Raw genomic sequence first — 12,371 nt, 5'->3', positions numbered from 1 at the left:
TATGGACAAGGAATGTTTCTTTAGTAACAACTCCTCGTCGAAGACAGGCATCATCTTTGTCTTCGGGAAACATTTCCATCCGTCCTGCCTTAAATTTACGAGTATTATTGATGGACACCTTGCCTCCGTGACCTTCTCTATCAATCAGATCAAGTTCACAATTCTCAATTTGTACACTCCAAGCAAAAATGATGAGCGGATCTCCTTTTTTGCCGAACTGAGAAAATTCCTGCAAACACTGGATTTGCAGACTTGTCTAATGTTATTGGTGGCCATTTTAACTGTCCTGTTAATGCTTCATGTGACTGGAACCCCAACAATGTGTCGTAAAACTTTTTGCAAACATCATTGCGAAATATAAGCTTCATGATATTTGGCACGTACAGCACCCTTCTGATCGGTCTTATACATGGTGTCGTTGTTTAAACAACCACATCTCACTTGCGAGGCTTGATCGCATCTATGTAAATTCTCATTTATTACATGGAGTTTATAAATCCGATATCGTGCGTTTTGGTCTCTCTGACCATTCCCAAGCTCGAGTCTTTATTCAACTCTCTAAACGATGTCCAGGGAGCTCCCATTGGAAATTCAATAATAGTTGACTCAAAAACCTCAACTTCATTCATAGTCTGGCAGATATGGGAATGGATTGTGCCTTTGATGACACAAGCATGAGTTTTGGCACACTGTTAGAGCATGCCCTAAGGAAGATATTTAGCTATAGGGCCATCGCAGAATTGTCCTGTGGCCAAAATGGCGGCCATTTTCCAAAATGGCCACCACCGGTTGTTATTTTACCAGTAGCTCAGGTTCGAGACTACCTAGGATATTGATTCTGGTGGCTAATCATACATTTTCAAGGATGAGGAATGCAGTGGTACTATTTACAACATGCTATAACCACTCTAACAACTACCTAACTACAGGTATCTAGCTTTCAGGGAAATAAATAATAGTAAAATTATAAACACATTTGATATTGGTGGAGTTATACATGGACATGTTTTGAAACTGTGACATATTCATTAGAGTACAATGCAGTCTTTGCAATGTTTCCTTTATAATATTTGGTAGTTTATTTATATGAGCACACAGTTCATGAGATTATGCTGTATCTTGCAAATCAATAGTGCATGTCCCATTGTTGTTTGACATGTTAGTGGTGAGGGCAAGTCCACGACAGTCCTTCCATTATTAACCAGATAAGGCCTTCCATGGTAATATTACAGGTTTTCAATGAAATGTAATGTTAGTTTTGAGAACACAGTCCACCACAGTGGCAAAGAAAGGGCAGTGCACTGAAGTGCTGCCTTGACACATTTGCACTGTCCTCTGCACCCCTTTTTGCATCCACAGCGTATGAGTTATCGACAGGCCTGGGTCGCTTCTGACAGTGTGGTCCAGTGAACTTCCCATCCACCTGTGTCCTTCTTCCACCCCCAGTCACCTGGGGATGAGAGTTCTGGGACTGCAACCATCATCTGTCCCCAGCAGTGACCATCTTGGTAGGCAGCCCTCTTTATGTGCTGAATCAGTGCTGCTTGTGTTGGAGGGAGTCCTTCAATGTCTCTACCTTTCTGGGTGAACAGCTGATTGTGTGCCTGATTAACTGATTCCAGGTTGCTGGTGCGGTCATAGAGCAATACCACGAATCGCTCCAGAGACTCCATCCAGTTTTCTATGGTGTCTGGGCTGGCAGCCAAGGCACAGAAGGCTCTAGTGACGTCATCAAAGGCTAGATGATCAAAGCTCTGGCTCGATGAATTGCATCATTGTCAGCATCGTGCTCACATGCTTTCCCTAATGCAGCACCAACATCCTCATTGCACACGAGCACCACATCACGACCTTGCTTGTGAGCGTCCATGTCTGGGAAGTAACCCAGTATTCCGTTCTTGAGTTTAGTGGAGTCTACACACCCCGTCACGTGTGTCCCCAGTTGTTCCAGCCTGGTACTGAACAGATTCACCAAGTCTGTTAGCTTGAACACTGGTGCAACCATATTGTCCATGCGCACTTCCTCAATATAGGCGACAAGTCCAGCGAATGCAATTCCATGGTTAACAGTGTCTATGTTAGATTCTTGTGCCTTTGTGTCCCTCGCTTTATTGTACAGAGAGGCAAGACACTGAGCATGGTACTTAGCCTCTTGGGCAATGAGATCTCCAACACTGAGTTTGGATAGGAGGTGTTTGTCCTGTAGTTTGAGGGCACACTGCATCACACGAATGTCAAGTTCGAATGTTGATGCATTACACAAAGCATCTCTTGCTGCAGATTTTCCACAGAAGAAGCATGTCTCTATTGAATGAGTTTCACATTCAATGCTTTGACGGGTGAACTTGTGGGTTTCTGGGTCATCATCATGGTGTGTTTTCCTCTTTTCAGCCCTCTAAAGTTTTGTTTTGTTATACTACAGTCAGCAGGAGTCATGCCATTTGGCTTTGTGAACCCAGAATGCTGCCTCGGTGACCTGACCCTCATCCAGTTGTGACAGTTTTAGTGTTCTTGGCAGGCAACTGATCTTGTCGAATGCTACAAGATGCTCAGCTATGGTCCTGTATCCTGCCCCATCTGTGCCACGTGCTGAATTATATGGACATGTCAGCATCTCATCTGTGTCTTCCTGACAGTTATCGACATGTTAGTGGATTGGATTGACACAAACACATTTGTTCCAGTCCGTGGTCAAGCACTGTTTACCTGATGAGCTAGGCTCATCAGGGTCCACCACCTTGTATAGTTTGGCCATTGTCCCTATGCACTATGCTAATTTAGAACAATATCTACTAGTTATAATCTGAGAACAGCATGTACTAGTTATACCACCACCACCACTCTACCATAAGCTGAAATCTCCAGGAAAATATGTTGGCTGCCACCACAGTCACAGTCCAAATCAACTGAAAGCATACATGCAGATTAGGCGTTGTTACTAGGTGTACACAAAAGCTGTACTAACAACATAGATTATAATATCATTGTGATGTTATTATGAAGTTCTGTGTGAATATGCAGCAAAATATATGAATACACATAAACATAATTATGAGGTCAGCACACAACTCATGGGCTGATTCTGAAATTCCGGAAAATGTGCATAACTCCGCTAATATTTGATAGTTTTACTATTATTTAATTCCTTGAATGCTAGATATATGTAGTTTGGTAGTTGCTCGCATGTTATAAATAGTACCACTGCATTCCTCATCCTTGAAAATGTACAATTAGCCACCAGAATCAATATCCTCGCTGGTCTAGAACCTGAGAAACTGGTAAAATAACAACCGGTGGCAGCCATTTTGGAAAATGGCCGCCATTTTGGCCACAGGACAATTCTGCGATGGCCCTATAGCTAAATATCTTCTTTAGGGCATGATCTAACAGTCTGCCAAAGTTCATGCTTGTATCATCAAAGGCACAATTCCCCCAAATATTTCACTTATCTGCCTTATCAGGCCTTTAAATCCTTCTGGACGGCTCTCCGAGAACAGAAGTTAAACTGTCCTGTTAACCCGCTGATATGGTGGGATTTAGTAAAAACCCAAATGAAAGATTTCTGTCAACAGTATCAGTTTTTCTCAACAAGGGATGACCATGAAGTAAAAAAATTATTACAGTTCGAGATTTTACAACTCCAACGGGTCATCGGACAAAATAATAGTAACATACAAAAAACCTTAACTGAGAAACAGTCCTTATTAAAGGAAATAACTGAGAGGAATGCACGTGGTGCCTTAGTTCGGATGAGGGTGCGACACCTGAATGAGGCAGACGTACCAACCAAGTACTTCTTTTCCTTAGAGAAACGTCTTCCCAGTAGGTGGCTTTCTCAGCTGCGATTGGCAAATTCATCCATTGCCTTTACACAATCAGAAATCAAATTTTCGCAAAGGAATACTTTTTGAAAATATATTCAATGGAACAAATCAATCCTGTCAGTGTCGCCTCGATCTCCGTAGGCCTGCCAGTGTTGTGTGAAGATGGGCGTTCCCAACTGGAAAGACCAATTACCTTGGATAAACTTGGCACTGCCCTGCACGGCCTTGCCATTGGGAAAGCACCTGGTTTGGATGGACTTACAACCGAATTCTACAAGAAGTTTTGGCACTTATTGGGTCCAGAACTCATTAACACTGAACGTAAGCTGCCTGCTTGAAGAGCTATCTCAGAGTTGCCGACGAGCTCTTCTTACCCTAATCCCAAAAAAGGGAGACACGTTGTGTATCGAAAATTGGCGTCCTATCTCCCTGTTATGTACGGACTATAAGATATTTTCAAAAACCCTGACATCGCGACTTACTTCTCATTTATCCTCGTTGAAGGAAGACCAATATTACTGTGTCCCAAAACGTTCCATCTATGACAACATCTCCCTTGTGAGAGACATCATTGAACTGTGCAAGGGAAACCCTTAAGATTTAGGACTTCTTCTCCTTGATCAGGAGAAAGCCTTTGACCGTGTTGACCATCAGTACCTTTTCAAAGTACTTCAGCGGTTTGGACTTGGTTCGACCTTCATCTCTTGTATTAATATACTATATTATAATATTTATAGGGTGCTTAAGATAAACAATGAACTTGTTGCACCTTTGTCTGTTTCAAGGGGAATTAGACAAGGTTGCCCTCTTTCTGGGTTACTTTATGCTCTCTCCATCGAACCCCTACTGGTTTCTTTGCGCTGTAGACTAACAGGGGTTAGTTTGTCCCAGCTTGAACGGCCCATCAAGGTACTGGCATACGCCGATGACGTGTGTGTATTCGTGCAAGATATCAATGACATTAACATCGTTCGTTATTGTTTATCCTTATTCGAAAAGGCTTCTTCAGCCAAAGTAAATTGGAATGAAACGAGTGCGCTTTGGCTCGGTCCGTTGTGCTACTTGGCACCAAGACTTCCTGCTCCACTGTCATGGGCCAGCGATTGTGTGAAATACCTTGGACTGCTCCTAGGTAATAATACCACAGTAGCAAATAATTGGGCTGGTCTGCTCGAGTTTGTTGACGGTAAACTGCAAAAATGGAAAGGTCTGATCACGCAACTGTCATATCGTGGAAGGGTCTTGGTCATCAACACACTGGTGGCCTCTACCTTATGGCACAGGTTATTCGTGCTACATCCTCCAGCGGTGTTGCTTCAACAGATCCAGAAGTGCTTCGTGTCCTTTTTCTGGGCCGGAAAACACTGGCTGCGACCTGGAGTCCTCAGTTTACCACTGACCAATGGAGGCCAAGGTCTGGTCGTCATAAAGAGCCGGCTGATGGCCTTTCGACTCTCGGTTGCTCTTCGCATGCTATACACGCAACCCTCTCCACCATGGGTCAACGTCGCTCTTCACCTTTTGCAACAGGCTGGAAGGCTAGGCGATAACCACTCTCTTTTCCTGATGGACCTTTCCAAAATCGACACATCTCCCCTCTCTGGTTTCTATCAGAGCATGCTAAATACATGGCAAGCTCTGACAATATCAAGAGCTACACATTCTTACACTAAGCAAATGTTTCTGGAAGAACCTTTGTTCTACAACTCCTTTTTCCATGATATGCCTGCTGATAAGTGTTTTATTCAATGCTTTACCGACAAGGGCGTTAAATCTGTCTTAGCCTTCTCAGCCCAAACGGCAATTGGATCAGAGCTGATGCATTGGTAAGCCTGGTCGGTGTGCGATCCTCTCGAATCGTGACATGCATATTATGTATTGTGCTTTGGACATACACACAGCTTGCACCTGCTTGGGAGCAGGACCACCAAAGCAATGAACAAAATGCACATTGAATACCTTCTCTCTCTACCTTTCCTGAACTCGTATGTGTTTTTTCTCTTGCCAGCCCTCTTCCTTGTCCCACTTTCAACATAGGCTTCAATGGCCTTCCCAAACAAAAAGACCTTTATTTGGGTTGTATAAAATTTCTTTCACAATGGCAAATAACACAGCAGAAGGTTTGATGGAGAGATCTATTACCTTGTTCTCCCCATTATTTTCCTAACTGGAAAGATTTATATCACCCTCCTGTAGCGCCACAACATGGCGACCTCCAATGGAGACAAGTACACTGGATCCTTTCTTCTAATCAGTTGTTACACCGTTTTTCAAATCTTCTTGAAGATGAATGTTCTTTTTGTAAGAAATCTGAAAACCTTTTTCATGTGTATGTTGAATGCCAATGGTTTGCACCTTTATTCATTTTACTTCGGAATTGTTTTGTGAGGTTTGGTTTGATTTTTAACACTTGTGTGTTCATCTATGGATTGGATATCCTACACAAAAATTCCAATGTTGTGTTAGCCAATTTCCTGCTTGCTCAGGCAAAGATGGCTGTATACAAGTCAAGAAAAAGAAAACTTGATGGTGTTGGAGTAAATGATGAAGATGCTTTGTTTTTGTTCATAAATGTTGTAATAAGTTGTGTTAAAGTGGATTTTGCTTTCTTTAAATAACTGGAAGATTATCGCAGTTCGAATCAAAATGGTGTACAAAGGAAATTATTTGTAAAGTCCGAGAGGAATGTTTGTCCTTATTGTGAAATGTTTTGTATATAATTCACCCGATTAATCCATTCCTTTCTTCAGAAATTGTTTCTAGTTTTTCTACTTTTTTTTCTTTCTCTGAAATGAAAATGTGACTCCCATTTGGGGGCTTTCTTTTTTAGGTCATCTCTAATAGATGACCTAATAAAGATGACCTAATAACTGAGATGACCTAATAAAGCCGGACCAAATGTCCGTCCGTACGTCAACAATTTTTCTTTCCGATCTTGATGAAACTTAGTATGTGGGTAGAGGTCGATGAGTGTTGCACAACGATATAACTTTTGTCCGAGTTCAAGGTCAGAGTCAAGGTCACGAGGTCACGTAAGTTATAAAAATCGCCATTTTCAAAACCTATCAAGTCTGCCATTCTACAAGATATTCGGCAACTGTTCATTGATTATGATAGTAAAAAATATTATCTTGTATCTAACCGGACAGATTATTGAATTTCCTACCCATTTGATCGTCACGTGATCTGAAAGATGGCCAAAAACGCCGATGCGATTCGCAAAGAAGGAAGGAGAAATGAAATATAAATATAAAACACATTTTTAGCCTTTTATATTTATACATTTTCTGCCGAAGGTGCAAAAGTTTCAAAACCCGAAATGTAAACGTCGGCATTTATTTTCAAAATATAATTTTGTGCGTGCGCACCAAAATGCCGAGTAATCTTTAACCAAAATGCGCAGTTTGAGCTGCGCAGTAGAACTGCGCAGTAGTCCGGTCATAAATGAACATTGAGAACTTGTGGTATTATAGAGATGACCGTCACCCCTACACGGGGGTAATTTTTTTAATTTTTTTTATAACTAGTGCGGGCCCGTACGTGCGTGCCCGTACGTGCAAAAAAATAAATAAAAAAGAAAAAAAAAGAAGAATTGTGACGTCAGTCGTGACGTCATAGCACCGTGTCCTGTCATTGGTTTGGTAAATCAATGGCCATAACTTGGGGAACCACTTATCCGATTAATATCAAACCCTGAAAAGGCACATCCACAGGGCCCCAGCAATGTACCTGGCAAGTTTCAATGAGATCGGACCAGTGGTTGTCGAGAAACAGCGGTCACAGACACACACACAGAGATTGCTGGAATTATAGATTGATAAAAAAGATACAAAGTGTCTCTGTCTCTCTCTCCATATATTCTTCCCCCTCTTCTTCGTGTGTGTGTGTGTGTGTGTGTATGTGTGTGTATGTATGTATGTATGTGTGTGTGTGTATGTGTGTGTATGTGTGTGTATGTGTGTGTATGTGTGTGTATGTGTGTGTATGTGTGTGTATGTGTGTGTATGTGTGTGTATGTGTGTGTATGTGTGTGTATGTGTGTGTATGTGTGTGTATGTGTGTGTGTGTGTGTGTGAGTGTGTGTGTGTGTGTGTGTGTGTGTGTGTGTGTGTGTGTGTGTGTGGGTGTGTGTGTGTGTGTGTGTGTGTGTGTGTGTGTGTGTGTGTGTGTGTGTGTGTGTGTGTGTGTGTGTGTGTGTGTGTGTGTGTATGTGTGTGTGTGTGTGTGTGTGTGTGTGTGTGTTTATGTATATATATATATATTGTTACGGTTGTGGAAATTCGCAGAACACCATTCAGGTTCTCCAGAGGTCAGTTATTTTGGTAAGTGTGTGTTCCAGGTTAGAATTCCCCACCGATGTATAACGGGATTTATTCGTGTGCCGGGCTGTGAATCTTTGAGGTAATGTTATTCTTTTCTATCTTTTATTTCAAACAAACAGAATCTTTTCAACGACACCTCCACCACGCCACCTCCACCACCACCACAGCATTTCAACAACCACGCCATCCCCACCACAGCGCCAACCACACTGCAACCACGACATCTGTACAAACGAAAAGCACACTCCCAGAAAGCCACCCGAAGAAGAGAACAAAAGTGACAGTTACAAAAACCAAATGCTCCGAAGAGAGACAGCCGAGGACTCCTGGGATCCCCCCCCCCCCGCTGTTCAGGAGGTAGGAGGGGCGGATCCAGCCTGGGTAAAGATTCAAAGGTGAAAGAGGGGAGGGCACTGATTTTGGGTGAAAAAGCCCCCGGCGGCCCCTCCCCTTGGAGCGATAAAAAGCTGCGTTCACTTGCCGAAAAAGCAGTTGGCGGTGGGAATGGAGAGACGCCCCGTTGAGAGCCGGAGAATTCGGAGTGTTGGAGTGCGGGCAGTTGGTTCGTTGGGAGTTCGCTGGCGCAACCAGGAGGCCGGAGTCGAGACCCGTTCACTCCTTCAGCACGTCGTCAGCTAAGCCAGGCCGCAGTGGAGGCCGGACGACCAAGGGAGCCAGTCGGAGCTCAGGGATCCGGGCACAGACACCGAGGGTCACCGAACAAGGACCCATCGAGTCACCACAAGGGTGGCCAGGTAGCCCGCCCGGTCTCTCGGAGCCCCTTCGGTCATCCCGGCTCTGAGAGATTATAAAGGCTCACAAGCCCGGTTCTCTCTTTCTTGGGTTTTGGATGAAAGTCTGTGGCGCCTTGTCTTCCTAAGTAGAACTGATTAAGTGCATGATTGTGTTCATGATAATAGACATTGGCTGTAGGTTTTTGCTCATGTCTTGTCCCTGAGCCCCCATTGCTTCGTTGACTGCTTACGTGTAAAAAGAAATACCCCTATTGTTTGAATGTTAACCTGCTCGTTGTGTCACTTTCTGCCATGATGCGTTCGGAATATTAGCTGGCTAATTATCAAGCCGATAAAACGTACATCTGGTCTGACGGGACTTGGCGATATAAAACCGCTCGGCAATCGCATTCGGAACGAGCTGCTTAAGCAGATCGTTTTCGTGCAGGCCCCGGCGAGGTATAAACTCCCGGTATCTCTGTCTGCGCGAATAATTAGGTACATCGACAATTCGGCGATCGACCCTGCAGCGCGTGGACAGAGGGGTTGGCTGGTTTATGGTGTGTTAAAAACACCCGTAGCTGGGTTTCGGCGTTGATCCAGAAGCTACGACTGGATTGCGCGTTCGATGGGTGCGCACGGCCGCAATTGGGGTAAGGCGGTCGTTCGCACGCCGAACGGGCGGAAATCTACAACACTGTTGTCAGGACGTGGGATTCCAATTCATCCTCCTCCAAGCAAAATTAACGGAACCGGATCAAGGGTGTGCGAAGTGACCCTCCAGTTCCATTAAATTCTGAGTATTCAAATTAATCATTTCCGATACGCAAAATGGCAGCTCAAGGCGAGCAGGGGCACGGAGGAATCTGTTTAAATGTATAATCCATGGCCCGGGACGGTTCTTTTTATTATAACCGCACCACGAATTGTCGTCACTGGGAGCGGCTTGAGCATGAACTTTGCCCGCAACTAAACTCGGAGTCGCAAAATGGCGGCGCGGCCGCACCTCAGCATGGCACGAGGCGTGAGCGGGTTGCTATTAATAGCGCAACGAGCGCAAGGCATGGGGGAAGCACTCCCGCCTACCGGTTCAAACCACGTGGTCATGGCAGGCGAAGCAGGACGACAAAGCGTACATTGGCGAACTTCAGACACAATTGTCCGATGCCTTGGAGCAGTGGAGGTGTGGTGATAACTGTATAGAGGAATTGCAAATTGAATTGGACAAGGCACAGGAGCGAGTTCGGGGGCTGGAGGAGGATTCAGCCAACACAGGCGTGGAACTACGTGGAGAATGGATTAAAGTAGAGCGGATTACCCATGATTTGATGGGAAGGTTAAGACGGGTCGAGGAACTACAGGAAGAAATGAGGAAAGTCGAGGGGAGTACCCATGAGTTGGAACAAGAGAAGAGCGAACTGAACAAAAGAATAGAGGAGGAGCAAATTAGTAATTCGTTGGATAGGAAGAACTTTGAGGAAGAATGGAAAAAAAAAGCAAGAAAAGAAAAAATGTGAACACTATTTGGAATGGAAACATCTGAAGAAAGAGCTAAGATCAGGCAATCAGATAAGAGAAAGCCTAGAACGGAAGATAAAAAGATAGTGTAGCAGCATAGCAAACCTGTTGTGCATTTTGTGATACAAGCACCAAATTTGGCACAAATGTACATTAATATGTTGCGACCATTTTCAGATATTGGGCCACTTGAAATTCTCTCTATGTCCGCCATATTGGATTTCAAAATGGCTGCCACTTGAAATCTACATTTGCTATTATCTCTGGACGTAATGCAGCTATTGACTTGATTCTGGTATCTAAATGTATGTTTTTGGGGGCAAGGAATCCAATGGTACCATTTTCAACTTAATATTGGATTCAACACAATACTTTGAAAAGAATGTCTTCGTTCTGTAAATGTCTTGGGTATAATACTGACATGCTACATGGTCTAGTATTTGAGGCGAGGTGTACTGGTATCTGAGGCGAGGTATATACCGGTACTGAAGATACGTGTACATAAACAGTGTCATGTTAACAAGTTCAGCATTGCCACAAGTACATGTATGTTGTTGCACTGGGGTTGTGATCTATGTTGTCTGCAGCGGCAGTTGTAAACACTTTGCCACGCATCTTCGGAGGGCAGACCACTCGTTCTCTGTGAAACTGTTGACAGACACTGTTGCCCATCTGTGCTGAGAGCTGGAGCACTCTATCATAGGAGATGCTCAGGCCAAGGTGTGACAGTCTGTCGACCAATTCCTTCTTGCGTGTATGAGCATGCAGCATCATCCCTATGTATATTGGAAGTGGGGTCTCCTGTGCAACACTGTGCCTGACACTGGTGGATGATGTGGTGCCACGTGTTCGCTTGTGTTTGATGCTGTTGAACTTCAGTATCTGAGCTGTGGCAATTGCTGCAGGGTTAGTGTCTGCCATCTGTTCCTTGATGCTGGGTCCCTCTAGGATCATACTGACTAGGGCAAGCAGCAACGGTGGCACAGATTCTTCTTGACATACTTCAGGGAATCCTGTGAAGGGCTTGGCTTCTCCAAACATGTGACGGCGAACAATCTGTGCAGCATGGGCAAGATGGACTGCATCACTATCACTGTCCAGCTCGCAGGCTTTGACAAGAGCAGCACCAACATCTTCTTCAAATGCCATCAGGATGTCTCTCCCCTTGGTGTGTGCCCGGATGTCAGGAAACTGAGCCAACAATCTCTGTTTCAGTCGTGTGGAGTGGACTCTCGTGTCGAGCTGGACTCCTAGCTGTTCCAATCTGGACTGATAGAGCTGGACAAGGTCAGCCAATCTGAATACTGGTGCCGTCTCCTCATCTTGTCTGGTTTCTTCAATGTAGAGGACGAGTTCAGCGAAGACAACTGCCGACATTGCTCGCTCTTGTTTTGTGTCCTGTGATCCTGTTGACTGGGCCTTTCGTGTGCGATTGTAAAGTCCTATCAAGCACTGTGGGTGATACTGGGCGTCCAACGCTATCATGTCCCCACCACTGAGACGGCCCAGCAGTTCTGCATCACCAAGAAGGGTTGCACAAGCATGCACCCGTTTGTCTATTTGGAATGTTGCAGCTTTCCGAAGACTGTCAGCCCCAGCAGGTTGTTCACAGAAGAAACAATTTTCTGGGACCTTCTTCTCTGTACTCGATGAGCGTGAATGTAACCTGGTGCGTTTGCATGCAGCTTGTTCCTCATCGCTCTCACATTCTTTCTTGAGTGCTCTCTTTTGTGCTCTCTGCAGTTTGGTGTTGCTGTACTGGAGCCTGCATGTCTGATGATATTTTGCACCATGTGCAACCATCGCAGCTTCAATGCCATGACCATCATTGAGTCTTTCCAGGTGAAATGATCCTGGAAGCTCTCCAAGTTCACTGAATTTGACCAAGTTCTCTGCGAGTGAACTGTACCCACTCCCAATGTCTTTTCTCTTTGATTGGTCAGGTTTGGTCAGTGTCTCTGTCTTGTCCTCTT

At 44.5% G+C, this 12,371-nt stretch overlaps 1 protein-coding gene across 1 annotated transcript in view; it reads right to left on the bottom strand.

The window, feature by feature from the left end:
• Positions 1 to 8,075: 8,075 nt before the first annotated feature.
• LOC147025116 (uncharacterized) overlaps positions 8,076 to 12,371 on the bottom strand; it is a 4,407-nt gene continuing 111 nt past the window's right edge. The window contains exon 1 of the mRNA XM_085885744.1: positions 8,076 to 12,371. This exon is cut by the window's right edge and continues 111 nt beyond it. Within this exon, the coding sequence (XP_085741870.1) occupies positions 10,924 to 12,371 (1,448 nt within the window). The 3' untranslated portion in view covers positions 8,076 to 10,923.

Source organism: Eptatretus burgeri, chromosome 6 (assembly GCF_056783735.1).
Source record: "Eptatretus burgeri isolate ZD-2024b chromosome 6, Ebu_testis_v1, whole genome shotgun sequence".
Taxonomy (NCBI): Eukaryota; Metazoa; Chordata; class Myxini; order Myxiniformes; family Myxinidae; genus Eptatretus; species Eptatretus burgeri.
Note: the sequence above shows the minus strand (reverse complement) of the source record. Positions and strands in the feature narration are given on the sequence as shown.